Here is a 23091-nt window from a genome sequence, read left to right as displayed (position 1 = left end):
ATTTGAATTGGGGGCTGGGAGGGAAGAACATTTGGGGCAGAGAGAAAATCAATGTGCGAAACACATTCAGAGTAATAAGGAAATGAAAACGCAGCTGAGGTCAGCGGGCTCATTCCTAAGGGCTTTGGATTTAATGCCAAAAAGCTTCTTTGCGGGCAGCCTGGGAACTTCAAAGGGTCGTATCTGTGACCACGATACCTTAGAAAGTCACTCTGGCCACGGCAAGAGGGGTCCAGGTGGAGACACAGCAAGACTAGAAGGGGGCCTGCGTGGCAGCTAGGTTAAAGTCAGACACGGTGGCTCCACCCCTGGTGCCTGAGGATGTGGGGCGTGAGGGGGAGACGCTTATGTCGGGGAGCTGCTGTCCAGGAGGCAGCTAGGTATGTCACCTGGAGCTCGGGACGGCTGGGCCAAGAGCAGTGAGTGAGCTGAGAGCCAGCAGAGTGTAGACTAGGTATTTCATCACCACGCGCTCTTCGGCATGTGCCGGGAGCTTCACAGATACTAACACACTGAGTCTATATGGTAAATTCTGAGGTGAGGACGGTTTTTGGTGTTTTTTTTTGAGAGAGAGGGAGAGGGAGAAGGCATGAATGGGAAGTGGGGGAGGGGCAAAGAGAGAGGGAGAATGAATCTCAAGCAGACTCTGCTGAGCGTGGAGCCCAAGACGGGGCTCCATCTTGAACCCCAAGATCACGACCCCAGCGGAAACCAAGAGTCGGACGCCTAATGGACTGTGCCACCCAGGCGCCCTCTGAGGTGAGTACTATTATTTTCCCCTTTCGCAGAGGAGGAAACTAAGGCACAAAGCCGTTAAGGAACCTGTTTAAAATCACCCTACTAAAGAGCGGGCTGCGACTCCAACTCAGACAGCCCGGCTGCAAAGTTCAGGCGCTCAGCAACCTGCTGCTCATCCTGGGAACGGCTTCCTAACCCTGGAAATGGCAACAACCCCCAAGGGAGACTTTGGAAGGTGATAAGGAAGGAAACTGAGAATTCCAAAGCGAAGCCTTTGAATCTCAGATGAGCAGCATGCCACAGTAAGGTCCCCTCAGGGACAGAAGTCCCTTCTGCTGTCTTGTGACTGGCAATGGCTGTCCTGCTGGCGACTCCTCCATGCACGAGGTTGACAGAACAAGTGGGGTGCCCAGGCTCTGCCCTGCTGGGTCTGCCTTGTACTCCAGAGGCTCGTGGTGCCCCTGTAAGTGAAGCCCCAGCCCAGGCCCAGCCCGCGGCCGCCCCCCCAACATGAAGACCTACCCAGGCCGTTCCCCATACGTTCCGGGCTCCCCCTCTGGAGCAAGAACATGCCCCCATCTAAAGGCAGGCCTGGTGTACTAAGTACTTGACATCACTCTCTGGTGTGTTAGGACCCTTTCCACCAGAGCCCCTCTTGGAACTCCCATGGCCCCTCCACAGCCTCAGTCTACCCTGGGCGCCTGAAGTAGGAGGGTCCAAGGTGTTGGCTTGGCCTCTGGACCAGCGTGGACCAAGGGTGAGATTCCCACGGCTCCAAGAGCCACTGCCCTTGGCTGCCTGTGAGCCTTTCTTCATGCTGTCTCCTCGGATGGGAACAGCACCGAGGCCAGCCCGGCCCGGCCCCAGCTCTGGGCAGGAGGAGGAAAGGGGCCAAGCCCAGGCGTCATCGAGCCACCAGCCCAAAGGCCTCTGCCACCCGAACGCTGCAGAGAGGCAAGCAGATACCAGTTTAGATACAATTTTTTTTCACTTACGTCGAAGAAAGTGAGAAGTCAGAGATAAAACAAGCAAAAAATACTGTAATTCCCCCCCGACACACACACTTTTTTTTTTCAACAGACAGGCCAGGTCCTGCCGGGCCCTATTCCCCATTAAAGGCCCCAAGGCCACCCCCCTCCCATCCCACCCCCATCCCCACTTGTTCCCGAGCCCCGTGAGCGGTGGGAAGCTGTCTTCTGGCCTTGGGCTTCAGACTCGAGCTCCAGCCCTGGCAGGAGAAGTCACGGCTAGTGCCAGAGCACAACCTTCCTGGCCTGGTCTGCGCTCACCACATGGCTCCCCGAGGAGCACCAGGCCACGGCGTTGACGGCAGTGCTGAGGACAGGGAGGGACAGGCTTCAGGGAGGAGGCATCAGAAGTTGGGCCTGCAGCCTGGGTTCTGCCCCTCGTTACTGGAACAGGGCAGCCTGAGGCTCTCTCTAAGCCTGTAAAATGGGCTCACAGAGCTGCACACAAGGGAAAGCACCTTGTGAACTAAGAAGGGCTCTGAGGGGGAGGGGGGGATGTGGGGACAAGGGCTGGGGACTCCAGGGTCCCACGCATGTCAGAACCTGGAACTGGCTTAGCAGCACTGGGGCCGGGGGTGGGGGCCATGCTCACCAGTGGGGTCCCCGCAGACTACCCTCCAGCTTGCCGGTGTCTACATCCCAGATGTAAAGGGCTCCGTCCCAGGAACCTGCCAGGGCATAGCTTCTGTCCGGGCTGCAGTGGGCACAGCAGGGCAAGCAAGAAATGATCAGAGGTGAGGGCGCACGCGTGCAGACACGGACATACACGGTCGGGGGGGGGCACGCTCAGGCACAGGCACATGCTCTCGCACACACACCTGAACACGGCTTTGGTCCAGTCAGAACCACACCTGAAGCCATCAGCCCTGAGGGCAGACACAACCAGGGTCAGAATGAACGTGGCTGCCGGTCCCTGCCCTCAGCCAGGAGCTTCAAGAGCTTCGTCTCTCCATCAGGAGCTTGGGGCACCTCAGCAGGTCCTGGTCCAGAAGGGCCTCCAGAATGGGTCCCCCACTGACAGGTCCAGAAGGGCCCTTAACAAGGGATGAGAGACCCAGCTGCCCCGGCCAAAGCCACAGTGCCAGGGGCACAAAGCAGGTACCTGAATGCCTGGCGGATATTGCTGACACGAAGGTCAATGACCTTGAGTGTGTCATCTCGGGAACAGCTGAGCAGATGCAGCTGGTCTTGGCTGAGGTTCAGGGAGGTGACCCGGCCCTGCACAGGGATGATCTGGGTGCAGCAGGGGACCCTGAGGAACAGAGACAGAGGTAGGGATGAGGAACAGCCCACCAAGGCCACTCCTGACAGGTGAACAAAGTCAAGAGGGGCCCCCGGGTCTCAGATCACCGGGGCCAGGGCTGACGCTGACTAGTCTCCCTTCTCCCACTGCGGCCAGCCCCTCCAAGAGGAACTTAGCCAGCCTTTGACTAGAAGCTGGGGCCTCGAAACCCCTGGGTCGCTAAAATAACCATTGGAGAGGAAACGAGAGTTGCCATTAAACGTGTGAGAGCGCAAAGGGTCTCCAACGGCACTCACCACACACCTGGAAGGAGACCCAGCGCCGGCTCCAGCTCCAGCTCCAGCACCGGCTTTTATAAATCACCCCCCTACGCCGGGCTCCAGGCCGGAAAACAACGAAAACTTTGTTTCCTTTGATTTAAAAGTGGTAACTAGGGCGCCTGGGTGGCTCAGTCGTTAAGCGTCTGCCTTCAGCTCAGGTCATGATCCCGGGGTCCTGGGATCGAGCCCCGCATCAGGCTCCCTGCTCCGTGGGAGGCCTGCTTCTCCCTCTACCTGCCTGCCGCTCCCCCTGCTTGTGTTTCCTCTCTCGCTGTGTCTGTCTCTCTCTCTGTCAAATAAATAAATGAAATATTTTTTAAAAATAAATAAAAGTGGTAACTAAGTAGAAAAGGGGGCTCCTCCATTTTGGTTGGCAGGGCCCAGGCAGAGTCCAGCAGCTGGACCAAGAGCCACTAAAAAGGTGCCATAGGTCCCCGGAGGCAGCGGAGCCTTCAAGGGGCCACACCTAGACAGAGAAGCCACCGCAGCCTCACTTCCCTGAGATGCCTCCATGGCTCTGTGGCCAGAGAAACGAAAGAGAACACAGGAAGCCTGTCCCCATGCCTCCACCGCCCACAGCCCATGCCTGTCACCTGCTGTCCCAGAACCGGATCTTCTGGTCACTGTGGCCACTGATGATGACATGGTCCCCACACACCACATCATTACAGTAGGAAAGGACATTGATGGTCCTGGAGCCTGGGGACCAAAGAGCAGAGCCCTAGCCTCAGAAAAAGGTTGTTGGAAGCCATCCCACTGGACATACGGAGAAGCTGAGGTCCAGAAGCCCCAGAGGGGTAAGTATCCTCCCCAAACTAGAAACCAGGTCCCCTGCTTCCCAGCCCAAAGCCTGAAGTCACCAAGAAACCAAGCAGAAAAAAACACCGATGGGGAGTAGAGAAGGAGAGGCCTTGGGACCTTTCACCCCAAATGACTGTGAATCTTAGAGCCATTCCCAGAGAACAGGCTGAGGTGTTCTTGACCTGGCTTGGGGGTGCCAGCAGGTAGGGAGGGGGAGGGAGGGGGCTGGGCCTCACAGTAGGCGCGGCCGAGGTCCCACTCCTTCACCGTCCGGTCCCGGCTCCCAGTCACCGCCTGGTGCCTTGTTAGCTTGAATTTGGCAGCCGTCACCTTGTCTGTGTGTCCAGACAGTGTCTCCTGCGCCACCCCCCCCCCCGCATCCCACATATTGATCAAGGACATGGCCAAGACTCCATAATATCCCCCCTCAGGGCCCAAGGCATGACCCCTGACCCCAGGGCTGCCTCCTCAGTCAGGCCTTACCTTGGACTGTACCTCCCCCACCTTCCAGAGCTGGGCGGCCTGATTGTAAGTAGCTGCTAATACCTGTGAGCCCTGGAGAGATGGAAGGGGACGGGAAAGGCCCTGAACCTGGGCCTGGACAGAAGCAACATCCCTCACACCAGGGAGCTGGGGCAGGGGCTGCCTTGAGCCTCCCAGATCATCCAGACAGGCAGAGTAGCCTCCAGGCCCAGGGAAGGTTTGTGTAGCAGCCAGAGGGACTGGTTCTAGGACATCCATGATGTTCCCTTATGTCCCAGGGCCCCCACCTGCCCAGTGTGGAGACTGGGGGCGGGGGCACACAACAGACGTCCCATGTCACTGAGGCTAAGTCCCCTCACCGAAGGGTCGAAGTCCACACTTGTGATGCTGCCACCAGCTCCTTCAAGGGTTTGGTTGGCCTCCAGACGATCTGGGGGGACCAGGAAAAGGACAGGTGAAATGAAGTCACTAACCTCATGAAGAGGAATTGCTGGGAAGATCAGTCTCTCCCACGTTAGAGGGAAGACTTCTGGGGGCCTGGGCTGGAGGCTGCACCTCCCCAAACTGCCAGCAGGGGGCTCCAGGGGGCAGCTGATGATCTCACAGGGCTACAGAGGACCAGGGAGAAGGGACTGTCCCGGGGTCACACAGCAAGCCAGGGCCAGACGTTTCTCTAGGAAGCCTCCAGGAAATGACTGTGACTCCCCAACACACCCACCTCTACAAGCAGAGGGTAGTTAACACTCATCTCCTGAGAGCTCAAGTGATACCAGAAGAGGAGGTCAGCTGGTGGGCCCCAGGGACCTGCTTCTCAAGGGCCTATCCCTGCAGAATCTAATGAGAAGGGACCCCCGCTTCCCCTAACAGGGACCATCTGAGCTGGGCCCTCCCCATCCTGCAGACCTGGATCCCAGCAACTAGGAGGCTCAGCCCAGAGCTCTTGCCAAGGGGTCATCTGGCCACTGCCCACAAAAATGTTACATGTGAGGAAACACAAACAGATCCAAGACCTTTGCTCACTAAGGAGCAAGCTCTGGAGAGAAAGCCCCAGGATGGCCCACAGAGGAGAAACCCTCACCTCCCACAACATTCCAGAGGTGGATGAGGCGGTCAGCCCCTCCGGTGGCCAGGAGGCTGCTACTGGCGCCAAAACAAACAGCATTGACCTCGGAAAGGTGGGCATCCTACGGGGAAAAGGGAGGTTGGTGCCTCTGGCCCTCACCAAACGCACCTCTCTGCACACACAGGCTCTCACACGCACCCCTGCCTGCACACATCGGGTCTCAGCAGCCCTGCAGCAGCCTCCCGCTACACTTCCCCACCGTCCCTTGCCTGGCCTCCTGATCTCCCTCTCCAGTCCATCCCCCATCACTAAATGCTGAAAGGCTTCTACCGCTGGATGGGAAAGAACACTTGTGCTCTAGCTGAGGAGCCCAGCCTTGCTTCCCTGGCCTCCGTGGACCACCCCTGGGGCCTACACTCCCCATATGGGCACCTCATGCATGTGGCCCAGCCCCTCCCTTACCAGCACATCCTGAACCTGGGTAGGAGGTTGGGCAGCCACACACACAGGGATGCTCTGGTATCGCGGCTCAGGAGCTCCGCCAATGGAGTGGCCTCTCCTCTTCTTGAAACTGGGTGGGGGGCAGGTGTTAGGAAGGCATTTGGCAAGGCCTTCTGACATGGGAGTCTCATGCTCCTGAGGCGGCAACAACAGAAAGCAGACAAGAAAGGTGGCAGAACATGGCCCAGAGGGGCAGCGAGCTTATTCCCAACCCAGCCTCTGACCCCGGGGGTCAGTGTGAAGACGGGAGGGGCACAGAGGCAGGGAGGAGTTGGTGACTGCAGAGCAACCTCCGGGCTAGGGTTTCCGTCTGAGCCCCGCTGCCACTTGGCTCTGTGACCCTGGACAAGTCCTGACATCTGAGCCTATTTCCCAACTGAGTGGTTGTTCCTATCCAGGCTCAGGCTGGAGATCCTGGTCCTCTGTGAGGACCACGGATGAGGGACAGAGCGTGGAGGACAACCAGGCAGGGCCTGGAAATGAGGTCTGGGAGAGGCAGCAGAGATTCACACAGACAGCCGGGCAACACACAGACGGACAGATCGAGACATACACAGACCAAGCCTGGAGTCCAGAAGCCTGACATGGGCCTCCAAGGGGCCCAAACCCTTCACACACATGTAGGTGCACGCACACACTTACTCCAGAAGCTCCTTCACCACATCCACACAGCGGGAGAGTGTCAAGGAGGTGGCAGAGGCAGATCTGGGGTAGAATTGAGAGATGTGCTAAGGGACTGGCCAGTGAGTGTGCAGATGGCAGCCACTCATCCCTACACCCTGCTGGGGACACTGAGGCTTGCAGGCCTGTGAGCCTGGGACAAGAACTTGGCTCCTCCAAGAGCAGGAGAGCGGGATGACCCACGGCAGTCCCCGGAAGGTGGAGGCAGGGAGGGATTTAGGAATAAAGTCTCCCAAAGTTTCCACCATGATGGTAAGAACTGCCTCACCACCCAAGTGCCCTCCACCAAAAGTTCTGAGGAGGCTGAGCTGGGGCATATGGGGGAGAGGGTGAAGGTGCCCTCAGGCTGGGATAGCACAAGGCTGGCAGATGGAGGGAGGTAAAACCTAGGCCTGCTGAGTGACCTCAAAAATGCCCAGAAGAGGATGCGTCCTGGGCTGACTTGGCCCACGGGGCTGCCAAGGACTTTGGGGACCAGCAGCATCTCATGCCCCTCCCCAAAGTTCTTTCACTGCCCCCAGGCCCGGACACCAGTGACCTGCAAGGAAGGGCTGAAAGAGAAGCCTTCAAGTTGGTGAATGGAGCAAGGGTGGGGGAGGGCAGCTGCAATGACAGACAAATGGAGATGAACGGGGGAGACTGAGGGAATGCATGGGCTTCAGAAGCCCGTGTGAGCTCACATCTATACGTGCTCTCACGCGCTCGGATACGCTCCCCCAAGCTTGTACACACATGTGCTCTCGTGTCCCTGTGACAGGTGAGTCCTGGGCCTCGCCCACAGTTCCCTCCTGGTGACACCCTTTCACCAGCCTGACACCGCACCTCCACAGCTCTGGTCCTGGGAAGGCGCCGGAGTCCCTAAGACGGCAATGACCCCAAGAGGCTCCAGGCACTGGAGATCAGACCTGTCCTCTCCCCCGAGCCCGAGCTGGGCCCAAGGCCCTAGAGGAAGACTCTGGAGTGGAGCGTGGGGCCCAGCTCAGAGCTCTGGGACAGTCCTCACCTGAACGGCCTCTTCCACTTCTCACCAGCCTCACTCTTCAGGGACAGGGGCTCAGCAGGCCGGGCCAGAGTCTCAGCCTCCTCTCTTATCCCGTCGCCTATGGGGTTTGGGCTCCTGGACAGGGCATGAAACTCAGGGAGGTCAAGGGACCAGCGCCTCCCTGCCCCCAGGGCACAACACGGTGAAGAGGGATCTTGCGGGCAGCCGTGCTGGCGCCTACGACCAGAGCACGCGAGTCTGCGCGTGTCCTGCGGGCTCAGTCTACGTGGGGACCTCGTGCAGACAGGTGGGGGCGGGGTAGAATTGCAGGCGGAGGCCAGAGAAAAGGGCGCCCTAGAGCACGCGGGGCAGAGCGGGCTGCGGAGGCTCGGCGGGCCGGACCCGGCGCGTCCCCACGCTTACTCGCTGATGCTCACTGTCCGCTTGGCAGCCTTCTTCAGCTCCAAGGACATCCGCGCCTGCTTGGCCCTGGCGGAAGAGAAGCATCCAGAGAGCCGCACCGGGCCGACGCGCCTCGGGCCGCGGAGGTGAAACGCGGAGCGTGCCCTCCCCCACAGGGCCGCGGCGCTCTCGTCTCCGACGGGCGGGGCCAAGCGCGCTCACTTCTCGTGGCGCTCGAGGCGCAGGTTGCGCTCGGCGGCGGCGCGCGCCTTGCGCTGCACGAGCCGCTCCAGCAGGTCACGCGCCTCCTCCTCCAGCCGGCGCAGGGCCGCCTCCCGGAGCCTGGCGTGCGCGCGCATCGCCTCGTAGGCCGCCCGCTGCGCCACGTTCAGCGCCCGCTGTGCGTCCACTTGCCGGGCCTGCCGCGCCCGCGCCTCCTGCAGCTCCGCCGCGCGGGCCTCCAGAGCCGCCAGCCTGCGGGAGGGGGCACCCTTCGTCACGGCGCGGTGGGAGCCCGTCTCAGAGGGGGACAGACTTGCCCCTTCCACGCCGTCAGGCAGGTGGCTAAGCCAGGTCTCCCACTACGTGGGGAAAGCTCCCGGGCCGTGCTGGGGACACGCAGGAGCACCCCGTCGCCCCTTCCCCGGCAGAGGTGGCCCCGAGCCACCCAGCGGTGGGCGCGGTCCACCCTCGCACCGGCCCGCGCCTCACCTGCTTTGCCGCTCCTCCAGCGTCGCCTCCAGGGTGCCCAAGGCCGCGCTCTTCTCCACCACCTGGTAGGCCATCTGGGGGCGGTCGGGGGCGGAAGGTGGGCGGCAGCGCCTCTGCAGGGCTCCCGCCGCGCGCTCCCAGCCCCTCTCCGGCTGGACGTGGAGCAGAGTCGGCTGCTCCACCCACCCCGAAAGCGCAGGCTCTGACAGGTGAAGGGCCGCGCACAGAACGCACTGCTGTTTTGTGGAACAGTGGAAGGGCCTTGGGCTCTGGAGCCTAACACCTGAGTTTCAGCCCTGGCAGGGCCACTTATTTTCTCTGTGACCCCGGGGCGGTCATTTAACCTCTCTGAACCTGCTGTTTCCTCACCTGTAAAGTGGGAATGATAGCACTTACCTCATAAGGTAATGTAGAATTACTGGAAGGAGTAATATTTCAGATAATAGCAAACGTTTATATAGCACGTGTGTGTCATGCCCTGTTCTGAGCACTACACACATATTAACTCTTTTAATCGCCATAACGCGAGCATGAGGGCGGTACTGCCATTTTCCCGATTTCGCAGATGAGGACACTGTCACAGAGAGGTTAAGTGTCTTGACAAAGTTACACAGCTAAGTGGCAGACCACGTAACATGATGCTCCAAGTACAGGACAGGTCTACAGGAGAGGTTCAAGGGGTGCGGGCTCTGTTCCCCACTTCTCTAACGCTGGCCTACCCGAGCATAGATTCCAGAGAGCAACCAGGAGCCCTAAGCAGAGGCACAGGGCAAGAAGGAGAACGGGCTGTGGGAGCGTAGAGGCCAGACTGAATACCTGAGCTGCCCCCAGGCCTAGAATGGGGGTGAGGGTCACCTCATCCGTGCCCCTGCCTCATTCAGCAGTCCTTCAACCAAGAGCTGGGGAAGCCACAGAGAGGAAGGTCAAGTCCCACTTTTTAGCGCTGAAGGGTCAGCAGAAGAGACAGACCTCAGGTGAAGCGGTTCCTACCAGTGTGACAAGAGGAACATGAGGAAATAACCAAGGCGGGGGTCTGACTGCTAACCTGTTCCTCACGTGGGCCTGGTGAGGGACGGACTGAGGAGCGAGGCCAGCGCTACTCAGCCGCACTGACAGATCTCCCTCTGCCCGTGCGCCGGCCCCTGCCTACCTTCCTAGCCGGCCCAGTTCCTAGCGGCCCAGTTCCTAACGTTTGTAATTCCTTTCACCACGGAGCAGTCTGACCTCCACTTCTGCTTCCTTGCCTGTCATTTACTTTCACTGATAGTCTGTGATTCAATATTTTGGGGAGGTTTTTCAAAAGCCAAATAATAGAGATGGAAAACAGATTAGTGGGTGCAGGGTTAGGGATGGTTGGGGGAGAGGGGTGCGTTGTGGCCAAAAAGGGTAGCAAGAGGGAGATCTTTGTGGTGATGAAATTGTGCTGTATATTGCCCGTCACACAAATCTACATATGGGACAACATGACAAAGAAATATATGTATATTTCATATCAATATCATTTTCCTGATCGTATATGCTATAGTTACAGAAGAAGTAACCAATCTTTGCAACTTCCTATGATCTATAATTATTTCCCCCAAAAAGCTAAAATAATAACAATGATATATGCTTATTGCAATATGTGAAACAGTACTAAGAATTAAAGAAAACTCCCCTTCCCCTGCCATATCCAATGGGAACTGACTGGTGTGTTCTGAGGAAGTGCCAGGGAGGAAGTGCTAAGGGCAAGGGGTTTGTGGAAGTGTCCCAGACCAAGGGGACTATTAGTTCAGAGACAGGGAGAGTGGCAGAAAATTCTGGAGAACCCCACTGGGAAGGCTAAAGGGCTCTGGAAGATGTATACCAAACTGACAATGGGAGAGATGGTGAAGGGGGTTTCACTTCTTTACTCGGTGGGCTTCTGTTCTCTTGAAATGTTCACAAGCATGTGTGTCTGTATTGTCTTTTTTTAAGGGAGATCTTTTTGTTATTAAAATATATCACTCTGGGGGCACCTGGCTGGCTCAGTTGGTAGAGCATGGGACTCAAAATCTCCGGATCGTGAGTTCAAGCCCCACGTTGGGCATGGAGGCTACTTAAAAAGAAAAACGTGTGTGTGTGTGTACACATATATACATACATACATAGGTGTGTGTGTATATATATTTCTCACTGTGAGTGCTGTATGGAGAATGGATGGGAGTGCCAAGGGAGGGGTTGTCCAGGAATGATGAGGGTAACTTGGGCCAGGCCAACAGAGAGTTGATGGATTTGGAGGCAGGATCCATGAGCTGATGACTGCTAGCTAGCTCAGGATGGAGGGCTGGGAGGGACTAGAGGTGCCCCCTCAGTTTCCAGCCCAGTGACTACCAGTTGGGGGTGGAGGGTCTACCTCATCCATCATTTAGTCTACAAATATTTATTAGCATGGACTGTGAGGACAGACCCCAGGGATAAGTGGAAGCAAAGCAAGGGCATCCCAGGCCTTCGGGATCTCACAGCCCAGGAAGTGCCTCAAATGTCAAGTTGTAACTACAATAGGGGCTCTGAGGGAGAGGCTTTCACTGGGTTCATAGCCCCACTCCCACACTCGTTGGGCAAGTAACGTGGCATGCTGTAACTAGGCATGTGTTTATGGCCTATCAGTCTCCATTGGACTGGAAGCTCCATGGGGCCAGGTCTTGTCCTTATCATGTGCCTTGGATAATGACAATTGTCAATAAATCTTTGTTGAAAGAATGAATGGAGATCACAGAAGATGGATTCATGTGGGAAGGAGTTCAGATCCTGGCTCCGCTTCTCTAAGCCTCAGTTTCCTGCTATAGAGTTGTGGAGGATTAGCTGAAATAATGCTTAGCCCAGCACCTGCAGGAGTCCCCTCTCCATGTGGTGCTTGCCATATACTATGGGGAGATGGGGAATCTGATTTTAGATGTGATGTCCAAGAACCCCAGCTGACCAACGAGTGTGGAGCTCAGGGGAGAAGACTGGGCCAGAGACAGGTCTGGGAGTCAGCATACCATCTTTGAGGCCACAGGAGTCCGTGAACCCACCCAAGCTCCAAGGAACACCCACATTTAAAGAGGAGGAGGAAACGAACCAGAGAAGGAAGTTCAGAAGCAACTGCTACAGAAAAGAGAAGAAAACCAGGACAATGTGGTGAAATTGCAGCCAAGAGACACCACGGGGTGGGAGCAGCAGTGTCGGGTGGAAGTAGCACACCCTGCCGTGGGGGTGGGCCACCTTCCTCATTTGGTCTGCAAGTGTATACTGTGCATCAGCCGGTGCTGGGCCCCAGGGTTAGGGAGGCAGGCTGTGAACAGAGCAGGCGGGACCGTCTGGAAGGGGGAACAGACTCATCTGGCCTTGTGTACCTCATCCTCCTCTCTGAGCTCTCACCTCACATCCTCTAGCTGCTGTTGGAGACCACGTCCTCCTGGGCTGCCAGAACCAAGCTAGAGAGCACTGTGGCACTGGACTTGGAGAATGTCCCTCACTTGCCGGATCCCTTGGACCACATCCCCTTGCCCCCAAAGTCCTGGATTCTGGCCCCACGCCATTCTCTCTCAGACCCCTGCCCAGCCTACCTCACCACAGACCCGCCGGAGCCCTTCCTCCTTCTCTTGCCACTTCACCCTCAGAGTGGTTGGTGATGGGACTTGGTCTGAGTCAGGCCCCGATTCCTCTTCCCTGCCAACCAATAAGAGAACGGTGTTCTTTGTCCCTCAGTTCACCCACAGGATGAACACGGAAAGCCTGAAACCAAAACCATGAACTTTCTCCTAAGGAAGATGGAAACCCAAAGCCAGTAGAGGAAAAGGCAAGTCTCCAGAAACTGAAACTGCCCATGACTCCTCTGCCCTAGGACTTCCCCAGGCCTTGGGTTCACTAGCTAGGACCCTCCTTAAGAAGCACCTCCCAGGGGGGTGCCTGGGTGGCTCAGCCGTTAAGCGTCTGCCTTCGGCTCAGGTCATGATCCCAGGGTCCTGGGATTGAGCCCCGCATCGGGCTCCCCACTTGGCGGGAAGCCTGCTTCTCCCTCTGCCACTCCCCCTGCTTGTGTTCCCTCTCTCACTGTGTCTCTCTCTTCAAATAAATAAATAAAAATTAAAAAAAAAAAAAGAAGCACCTCCCAGGGGTGCCTGGCTGGCTCAGTCGGTTGAGCATTTGCCTTTGGCTCAGGTCCTGAGACCCTGGGATCGAGCCCCTGCATCAGGCTCCCTGCTCCACGGGACCCTGCTTCTCCCCCTCCCTCTCCCTGCCACTCCCCCTGCTTGTATGTGTGTGTGTGCATGCTCTCTCTCTCTGTCAAATTAATTAATTAATCTTTATTTAAAAAAAAAAAAGTAAAACAAACTGAGGGTTCTAGAGGGGAGGGGGGTGGGAGGATGGGTTGGCCTGGTGGTGGGTATTGAGGAGGGCACGTTCTGCATGGAGCACTGGGTGTTATGCACAAACAATGAATCATGGAACACTTCATCTAGAACTAATGATGTAATGTATGGGGATTAACATAAGAATAAAAAAAAAAAGCACCTCCCAACTCTGAGGCCCAACCCATTCCTGGTTCTCATCTTCACTCCCCCTTTGGCATATGTAGCAAGACTCTTTCTGTAGGCATCAGGTAAGGATCAGGGACACAAAAAGAGGAGGGGGAAAGGCAGGAGTGTGGGGGTGGGAAGGGAAGAGATGAGACAAATGCAGAGATGGACTTAGAAAGGTGGTGGAGAAAGGGCATTCTAAGCAGCTGGCCTGGAGGAAGTTTCAAGAGACCAGCTCCTCCCTCCCCTGGGTAGCATTTAAGGACCAATGAGATGCCAGGGAAAAAATGAAGCCAGCATAGGCAGTGGGGGCAGGGCCCAGGCATAGGCAGCCCATTGTAACCAGGAACACTCATACACTCACCAGGGGCACTGGAGGGTAGCAGGAGTGACATCATTTGGCTCTGGCTGCAGCTTCTCTGAGATCCGGGCCAGCAACTCAGCCTTCTCTAGGAGACGGTTATCTAGGGGTACAAAGACAAACACTTTCCAGCAGACTCCAGGCATACGTCTCTGGCTGGGAGGGCTGCAGGAGCTCAGGGATGCAGAATGGCAGAGCTACTGGCAGGCTGGGCTCTGCCCTTTGCCTGAGGGGTGTTTGTGGGCTCTACCCAGACCTTCAGCCCTAGCACAGCCTCCTCACAGCACCTGCCCACAGGCCCTCCCAGGAAACCGTCTCTCCAGGGGACAGAGAAAGACAGCCACTGCAGGGGAAGTAGATGGCTGGCCTCACCGACCACTGTGGGTCCTGAGGGAAGGACAGCACCAGGGATTGATTCAGCCTTGCCCCAGAGCAAGTCTTTGCCCCAAAGAGTGATGAAATAAACCCAGCTCCACCTGCCTACGGCCTTTGGCAAATTACTTCCCCTCCAAGGGCTCTAATTTTCTACTCTAAAAAACAATCCTCTCTTCCCCTGAGTTGGGGTAAGGTTCCCCCAGGCCAGAAGAGAAAGTCCTTGAGCAACTATCCAGCAGACCTCCTTGAATTTGGTAGCTTTTGCTACAGACCCTGGAATATCTCCCTCCACCCCCACCACACTCACTTCCTCTTTTCTCACCAGTTCCAGGGTAGGGTGGGGGTGGTAAGCCCAGGCCTAGCTCCTCAGCTCCTTTCCTTCACCCGGTTCCCTGCCTGTCACTTCGACTGAGGTCACTGGGCTAGTTCTCACACAAAACCCCACCCCAGCCCCCAGGGCACTGCACTGGCCCCCCAGCAAATCTAAAGAAGACGCCATTTTGCCCAATTTATGGGTGATAAATCTGAGGCTTAAGGATACAACCCACCCAAGACCACAGAGAAAACTGGAGCTTCATTACGTCTGATCGCAGCCCTCGGGGTCTCTCCAGTCCCACAGACTGCAGCTCCTGGGGGACAGGGGTGACTTCTCCCTCAAATTGGATGGTTCCACTGTCCATCAGAGCAGTGAAAAAGTGAGGTTGCCTGGAGGCAGGAGGCTGACCTCACATCCCTGAGGGAGAGGACCAGCAGCCTCGAGGGTTGCAGGTAAATGGCCCAGGACAAGAGCTGCAAATTCAGTTTGGGGGATTGGGGGAGATAGTTAAGCAGCAGCCAAAATTAGGACCAGTGATGGAACTGGAGGGATAGTGGTGGTAACTCCCCCCACCCAAACCCCCCAACATACAATTTCGAGTGACCAGAGCCACTTATGCACACTTGTTCCCCCTGGCTTGAACTGCCATACCCACTTCTGACCAGCCCCCCGCCCCCGGCCCCAAACACCTGAGTATGACTCTTCTTGGGCTCAGCCAGCAGCTTGGAGTCCCCTGTTTCTCCCTCGGGCTGGGGTTGCCCGAGCACAGAGGTGCTCCAAAAACCTGAGCCAGGATCACTTACCAGTGGCAAAGCCTGAGACTCTGAGCTTCCTCCCTAGAGATTCAGAGAAGTAGCTGCTCTCAAGAGTTCTTTCACTGGGTCACAGGGACCAAATGGATTGACTAGGTTGTACCCTGAGAACTGCCCCGGGAGGGGGAAGCATAAGAGACCCTAAAAAACCAACACTAGCTAACAAACCCGTGCCCAGGAAACCCAGTCCGGGAGAGGCGGGCCCTGAGGGGCCAGGAGGGGAGGAGCACCGGGAGGGAGCTCCGTCCTGGAAGGGGCTCTAAGCTAGAGCCTGGACTGGAAAGGGCAGGAATGCTGGCTAGTCAGAGGTGGGGCGAAACAGAGGGGCCAGAAGGCCCAAGGATTCGGAGGCGAGAAGGCTTTTCTGCCCGCGGGTCACTGCCCGAGGAGCCAGACAACCCTCTCTCCCCGCGCCCGGATCTCCGTCCCCTCCCTCCACTGCCATCTTGCAGGGCCCCCGTGGCGCACTCACAGGCCGGCACCAGCTCCACGAAGAGTGTCTTTTGCGTGCGGTCCCGCTGCCGAAGCTGCCGCACTATGTGGCGTTTCCAGCGGGCGACGGGCAGGCCGGCGGCGCTGGGCCCCGCCATAGCCGCTCTCCCGCCCGCACGGCGCGCCGCTCCCGCGGAAGGAGGCGCGACCGGGGCGGGGCCTCTGGGGGACTCCGTGACGTCAGGGGGCGGCAGCGGCGGGGACTCCCCGGATCGTCCTAAGAGCGTTCGTCGGGGGAGAAAGCCAAGCAAATGTGCTGGGAAGCCTACCCCAGGGTCTACAGCACCCGGACCGCACCAGAAATTCTCACCCACGTCGGGGTCCTATCAATGTCCGCCGCAGTGAGCCGGGATGGCGGTCGCGGCCTCCGGGGCGGCTTCCCCCACGCCTGTGGGCGAGCTGTCGGGCCGGCCTCCCGGTGCCGGTCCTCAACCCCTCGGTGCCGAGACCGAGTTCGGAAGTAACCGACGTCGCCCACGGCCCCTCCGGTCAGGTCGCGCTCCGAGCTGGGGACCTAGAGACGCCTCACACCCGGACCCTGCCCTGGAGGCGCTCAAGGTCTGCGAGGGGAGGCGACACAGACACGAGGCACACACAGCGTGACGGCGAGGTGGAGCGCCGAGGAGGAAGGGACTGAAGTGAAGAGGCGCTGCTTTCGCAGATGACGGCGTTTGAGTTGGAACCGGAGGTCTGCAATAGGTAGGTGCTGGCCAGGACGAGAGAAGGATTCCAGGCAGCGGGAAGAACAGGTGCAGAGGTTTGAGGATATCAAAACTCCCAGAGGACAGAAACTCGTGAGACAGGAAGCAGAAGAGCCCTTGTGGAGAGCAGGGCTTAGGGGCTTAGTTCTTTGCAGAAAGTGGAGGTCCCTGAGAGTGAAGGGCTGCAGCTGACTTCATCTGGCAAATCCCAGGCCCCTGGGGTTGCACAAGAGTGGGTGGCTAACCTGGCCAGCAGCCCAGTGTCCTGTCCCCGGGTTCAACCGTTCACTCTCTTGGGGCGGCCTCTGGAGGAGTAGCAACATCTCGTGCAGGTATACTTGACAGTGAATCATGGGTTGCAGGGAACTGTGATAAAACTGTCTCCAGCCAAGACCCCCTGTCCAGAGCTCTGCAGACACGTCTGGTGTGAAGAATGAAAGGAGGGATTCACTGGACCCAGCCTCAGCCTGCTCTCCGTGAGTGAATGCAGGCCTGTCTCTCCCCTGGGAAACAGAGAGAAATCCGGCGACACTGGGGAGCCACACAGGCCCTGGAGGTGACAGGTCTCTTGAGATGCGCGTTTCTCAAGAGATGGTGGGATGGGTCACAGGACTTGAAAGGCAGTAAATGCCAGTGACACCCCAGGATAATGGACCCCTGCTATGCTTTGAAACCACCATGAACTGAGCTCAGCCCCCCATATTTCCTTTGCACAAGTTCCTTTGAAACACCTTCCCCTCTAGTCCTCCCGACTCCTCCTCATGGGTCACCTCCTCCAGGAAAACTTTCCTGCCCCTTCACTGACTGAAGGCCTTTCTGACCTGAGCCACATTCCAAGCCTAGCCTGTCTGTTGAAGGAGTGAGTGTAGGTAGTAACAATTCCCAGAAGGCATGGCCAGGAGACTCCATGTACCATGGAGACCCAGAGCCAGTTGGTGACAGTGAAGAATTTCTTTTAGGACTGTCTTGACTCTCAGGTGCTGGAGATACCATCATGGGTCTGTGTGCATCGAAGGGTGTGTTAACAGGGCTCTGCTCGGCCGTGAGGTGCAGAGGCGATATCTCTCTCAAATAAGGAGTTGTTTGGGGGTAAGGGGTTCCTAACCCTTTTTTGACTCACAAAACACTCCTAGGAAATTTGAAATAATTTGTCATTTTTGAATAATATGATAAAGAAGTGATTGATTTTGACTAAAAATATTTATCTCTGGGTGCCTGGGTGGCTCAGTCGTTAAGGGTCTGCCTTCGGCTCAGGTCATGATCCCAGGGTCCTGGGATCGAGTCCCACGTCCGGCTCCCTGCTCAGCAGGGAGTCTGCTTCTCCCTCTTCCTCTGCCTGACCCTCCTCCAGCTTGTGCGCTCTCTCTGTCAAATAAATAAATAAAATCTTAGAAAAAAAAGCTAAAAAAAATGTTTCTTCTATCTTTAGAATATGAGAGATTGTGTTATAAAGTTCACTTAAAATCTTAGATAACATTCACAGTATATGACAACACATACCTATTTTTCACATTTAACATGCTGTTTCATTTATCTTTATGTGAGAAAAACACGATTTGATGACCAATATATATAAAAAGTGACTAAATCATAATTTAGAGACCTAATGCACTTTAGAATATGTAGTTGGCCCCTGAACAACATGGGTTTGAACTGCGCAAATCCACTTATCTGCAGAATTTTTTTCAATAAATATAGTACTGTATCATGGGAGAAAAAGAAAGGCCAGGCTTTGTTGTGACTTGGCTACTGGGACCTCGGAGTCTCCAGGCAGAATTCCTGAGACATACAGATTGTAACATTCCTCCAGCTTCCCTCAAGGACTTTCTTTAATGTTTTACCACTGTAGCTTTGCTCTTGTTAGTGTTACTTCCCTCTGATAGCCATATACTCCCCCCAAAGATATATATAGCAATTACCTTCTGAGCATATGGCCCACTGATATACATCTGAAGGGTCTCAAGACTCATGTTTTACCAGACAGTGGTAAATAACCTTACCTTAGCAGCAGCTAGCCACTCAAGGCCCTGGAAGGCCTTGCTTCCAAATTCCTTGGACACTTATGCTCTAACCCCCACTAACTAAAAAGTATTTAATCAGTCACTCCCCACAAACACAAGCTCTTTCTGCCCACAGGTCCTGTCCCTGTGCTATAATAAAAGCACCTTTTTGCACCAAAAACATCTCAAAAATTCTTTCTTGACCATCTGCTCATGGCCCCATATCACTGTAAATATATTTTCTCTTCCTTACGATTTTCTTAATAACATGTTCTTTTCTCTTACTCTTATTAGAATATAGTATATAATACATATAATATACAAGATATGTGCTAATCAACTGTGTTATTGGTCAACAGTAGACTATTAGTAGTTAAGCTTTCAGAGAGTGAAAAATTATATGCGGATTTTTTTACCGTGCAGGGGTTGGTGCACCTAACCCCCATGTTGTTCAGGGCTCAGCTGTAGTTTAAAACTTACACTTGGGTTAGGCATCTCCCAGCAGCCACAGTGATTGTTTAAAAACCTAAATCAGCTCATGTCATTCTTATTTAAAACCCTCCAAAAGGCTTTCCAGCATATTCCATCCAGCATATTCAAAGCAAATCTCCGATCCTTTATCATGTCCTACAAGGTCCCACTCAAATCTCTGACCTTACCTCTTTCTACCCTGTGAACAAAGCCTTATTTACAACACTGAATAACTCATTCCCTAACTCATTCCCACATTGGCGCCTTTGCCTTGGACATTCTCTATTCCTGGTGCTCTTCCCTCAGATCTTTTAAGGCCTGACACAACCCCTTTTTTCAGGAGATTTTCCCTGTTCATCCAGTCTGAAATAGCCTTTATTCCAATCAATATCTATAACATCATCTAATTGTTCTTCCTTTCAGAGCACTTATCACTCCCACAGAGGATCATTTTTCTGTGCTTGTTCAGTTGTTTTTGATCTGTCTTTCCAACCTGACTGGAAGATTCAGGAGAGCCAGGACCAAGTCAGCTTTGATCCCGCACTGTCTTCAGCCCTAGAACAGGACCTGACACCAATTGAGGATGTGATCAGTACATATTTATTGCTGTTGCTGTGGTATCAAAATTTTAATGGCCCAATGCTTAGAAGTTGTGAATTCAAAATTGTAGCTATATCGAGTACCTATGGCTCAGTCAGTTAAGCATCTGATTCTTGATCTCAGCTCAGATCTTGATCTCAGGGTCATGAGTTCAAGCCCTGCGTTGGGCTCCATGCTGGGCATGGAGCCTACTTAAAAAAATAATATTAAGGAACACCTGGGTGGCTCAGTTGGTTAAGCATCTGCCTTTGGCTCAGGTCATGATCCCAGGGTCCTGAAACTGAGTCCTGCATCAGGCTCCTTGCTCTTCAGGGAGCCTGCTTCTCCCTCTGCCACTCCCCTGCTTGTGTTCTCTCTCTCTGACAGATAAATAAAATATTTAAAATAATAATAATTAATAAAAAATAAAAAAACAAAATAGTAGCTATATCTAATTGAAATATAAATCACATGCACATAGCCAAAAATTTAAATAGTACAAGAGTCAGACTTTTTGCCTCACTCCATCATATCAGTCAGGATGGGACAGGCTGTTCTCTGGTCTTTTGTTTCTCTATTATTTAATACATCTATTTCTTAGTAGCTCTCATGATTCTGCTCTCATGATTCTGTGTGTTGGCTGAGCTCAGCTAGGTGATTCTCACTTCAAGGCTCACGTGGTTGCAGGCACAACCGAAATGGAGTCATCTGAAGACTCAGTGGGACTAGTTGCCAATTATGGCTCACTTGTTTGGCTAGCAGGAGATGCTAGCTGTTGGCTGGAAGGCTGATTAGAGCTGAAAACCAGAGTGCCTTCATGTAGTCCCCTCCATTTGGTTTCTCAGAGCATGGTGGCTGGATTCTAAAAGGAAGCATCCCCAAACAAGCATTTCAGCAGGCAGTGAGCTGCTAGTCTTGTATGGCTTGAGCCCAGAAACTAGCCCAGCATCACTTGCTCTGCATTCTGTTGTCCAAAGCAATCACGGTCCAGCCCAGATTCAAAGACAGGGAACATAGATCCCAGCTTTCAGTGAAAGAAATGTCAAAAAGTCTCTGGCCATCTTTAATTTGTTAAATGTGGAACCAAATAAACCTTCAAATCTTAGCGGCTTAACACACAAAGGTTTATTTCTCACTCACATCCCAGTGTGGGTAGACCATATTGGTATGCTCTTCTCCTCTAGCAGTGACTCAGGTCCAAGCTGCTTCTACCCAGCATCTCCATCATCTCAAAGCTCTTTGATCCCAACTGCTTAGATGGGGGTGGGGGAGAGGAGTGGAAAGCTTTCACACTGACACTTAATCACCTTGGACCTGAAGTGCCACATTCTTCTGCCTACACTCTTATTGATGAGAACACATCTACTAGAAAGGTTGGGAAATGTAGTCTCCCCATGACCCCTGGAAGAGAAAAGTATGTGTGACTACATCATTGTTGTTGACACACACCAATTTCCCAGTCTCCTTCTCTAGAAGTATCACCATTAATTAGTGTATATCCTTTCAGAAATATTTATGTGTACAAAACATATAAAAATACAAAACACAGTTCCACACGTTGCTTCTTTATATAACAATACATTTTCAATATGTCTTAGAGAACTTTGGTTTTTGTTTTTTTTGGTTTTGTTGGTTTTGTTTTTTTGGTTTTTTTTTTTTGGAGAGAGAGAGTTGGGGGAAGGGGTAGAGGGATAAAGAGAATCTTAAGCAGGCTCCATACCCAGCACGGAACCCAACACAGGGCTCGATCTCACGATCCTGAGGTCATGACCTGAGCTGAAATCAAGAGTCGGACCCTTAACGACTGAGCCACCCAGGTGCCCCTAGGGAACTTTCCATATCAGAATATTTAGATCTACTTCATTCCTTTTACAACTGAGAAGCATCTCATTATATGAATGTACTATAATTTAATCAGTCCCATATTGATAAACATTTAGGCTACTTCACATTATTTGCCCTTACTATGTTACACTTTACAGCCTTGTACATTGTACATTGTACTATGTTACAATGTACAGCCTTGCACATAGATTTCTTTTTAACTGTGTTAATGGACCTGTAGGAAGGTTTCTATAAGTAATATTTAGAATATACCTATTCAATCATTATATAGCCCAGTAATGTCCAATTAGAAATGTAGTAAAAATGAAGTCATGCACAACAGGAGCAAAAACTAATAAACGTAGGAATATACCCAAGAAAAAATTTACAAGCTGCACGGTGCTTCGGTGGCTCAGTCAGTTAGGTGTCCAACTTATGGTTTTGGCTTGGTCATGATCTCAGGGTCGTGATCTCAGGGTTCTGATCTCAGGGTGATGGGATCAAGCCCCGTGTTGGGCTCCACACTCAAAGGGGAGTCTGCTTCCCCTCTCCCTCTCCTTCTGCCCCTGCTCTTTCTCTCTCTCTCCCTAAAATAAAAATAAATCTTTAAAAAAAATTTACAAGCTGCAAATGAATAACAAAATTTCATTTGAATGTTTGAATCAATTATATACTTAATGTATCTTAATGTGATCAATTAAATTAACTGAAGGACATAAGAGAATACTGAATGAAAGAAAATACACAAAATGTTTGGTGTTGGGAAGACTAAAAATAAAAATATAATCTACACAAATAATTAAATCATTATTTTCCAACTGAAATCCCAATAGCATATCTTTTTTTATAGAACTTGACAAGTTGTCTCTGACACTCATCTCAAAAAAGAATACCTGAGAAAAAAAATATTTTAAGAATAGGGAAAGACTATTATAATGAAAATGGTATACTGTTGGTTCAGAAATAGGCAAGATTAATAACAGAATAGAGACCAGAAATAGATCTTCCCTTGTAGGAATTTAATATATGATGAAGGTGGAATTTCAAATAAGTGGAAAGAGGGGTCTATTCAATAATTTATGTAAGGACAATTATATATCCAGTTAGAGATAAACATACAGTTAGATTCCTTACTTCACACCATATGCAAAAAAAGTAAATTCCAAATAGATTGTATTACATTATGACTTATACACATAAAAATGATAAAAATATTAGAAACAATCAAGGTAATTTATCTATAACCTTGGGATAGGGAAGACTTTCCTAACAACGTGCAAAACCTAAAAATTATAACAAAAAAGGTAAATACTTAACCATATCAAAATGTAAAATTTCTGAACAATAAAAGACACCGTGCCCTGGGACACCTGGGTGGCTCAGTTGGTTAAGTGTCTGCCTTCGGCTCAGGTTGTGATCCCAGAGTTCTGAGATCAAGTTCCACATCGGGCTCCTTGCTCAGGGGGGAGCCCGCTTCTCCCACTGCCCGCCGCTCCCCCTGCTTGTGCTTGCTCTCTCTTTCTCTCTCTGACAAATAAATAAATAAAATCTTTAAAAAAAGAAAGACACCATGCCCTATCAAAATTCCAAGAGACATTCTTGCAGAAGTGGAAATGCCAGTCCTCAAATTCATATAGAATTGCAAGATGTCCTGAATAGTCAAAGCAGTCTTGAAAAATGACAA

The 23091-nt window shown here is 53.1% G+C and overlaps 1 protein-coding gene and 1 non-coding gene across 9 annotated transcripts; one reads left to right on the top strand and one right to left on the bottom strand.

Moving 5' to 3' along the window:
- Positions 1 to 1758: 1758 nt before the first annotated feature.
- On the bottom strand, positions 1759 to 15975 carry ATG16L2 (autophagy related 16 like 2). Of its 8 annotated transcripts, none has more exons than XR_014138729.1 (18): positions 15813 to 15975; positions 13841 to 13940; positions 12523 to 12625; positions 8954 to 9027; positions 8465 to 8716; positions 8264 to 8329; positions 7862 to 7975; positions 6820 to 6882; positions 6139 to 6247; positions 5692 to 5797; positions 4973 to 5043; positions 4614 to 4685; positions 4367 to 4487; positions 3923 to 4028; positions 2869 to 3018; positions 2585 to 2780; positions 2359 to 2460; positions 1759 to 2073 (listed from the first exon to the last, which is right to left on the bottom strand). XR_014138729.1 is itself a non-coding variant. In XM_031024955.2 (18 exons), the coding sequence occupies exons 1-18, from the start codon at positions 15928 to 15930 to the stop codon at positions 1986 to 1988; spliced, it is 1863 nt and encodes a 620-aa protein (XP_030880815.2). In that variant the 5' UTR covers positions 15931 to 15975; the 3' UTR covers positions 1759 to 1985. The 8 variants fall into 8 exon arrangements, 6 of the variants coding, with proteins under 6 accessions (XP_030880815.2, XP_081654910.1, XP_081654909.1 ...); XM_031024955.2 differs by having other exon boundaries at positions 2585 to 2632; XM_081798784.1 differs by having other exon boundaries at positions 2381 to 2460; positions 2585 to 2632.
- TRNAL-CAA (transfer RNA leucine (anticodon CAA)) lies at positions 10949 to 11021 on the top strand. Its single transcript has one exon. It is a non-coding gene; the product is annotated as a tRNA-Leu (tRNA).
- Positions 15976 to 23091: the final 7116 nt, after the last annotated feature.

Source organism: Leptonychotes weddellii, chromosome 11 (assembly GCF_054177405.1).
Source record: "Leptonychotes weddellii isolate Sample4059 chromosome 11, ASM5417740v2, whole genome shotgun sequence".
Classification (NCBI taxonomy): Eukaryota; Metazoa; Chordata; class Mammalia; order Carnivora; family Phocidae; genus Leptonychotes; species Leptonychotes weddellii.
The sequence above is the reverse complement of the archived record's forward strand: the minus strand, read 5'-3'. Positions and strand labels throughout refer to the sequence as shown.

Excerpts from the sequence above, each read along its gene's own strand:
- ATG16L2 (XM_031024955.2), bottom strand. The coding sequence starts at position 15,930 with ATGGCGGGGCCCAGCGCCGCCGGCCTGCCCGTCGCCCGCTGGAAACGC. Across the intron at positions 5,798-6,138 it reads CCCAGGTTCAGGATGTGCTG|GATGCCCACCTTTCCGAGGT; the intron begins GTAAGGGAGGGG and ends TTTTCCCCGTAG. Across the intron at positions 2,633-2,868 it reads AATATCCGCCAGGCATTCAG|GGCTGATGGCTTCAGGTGTG; the intron begins GTACCTGCTTTG and ends GTCTGCCCTCAG.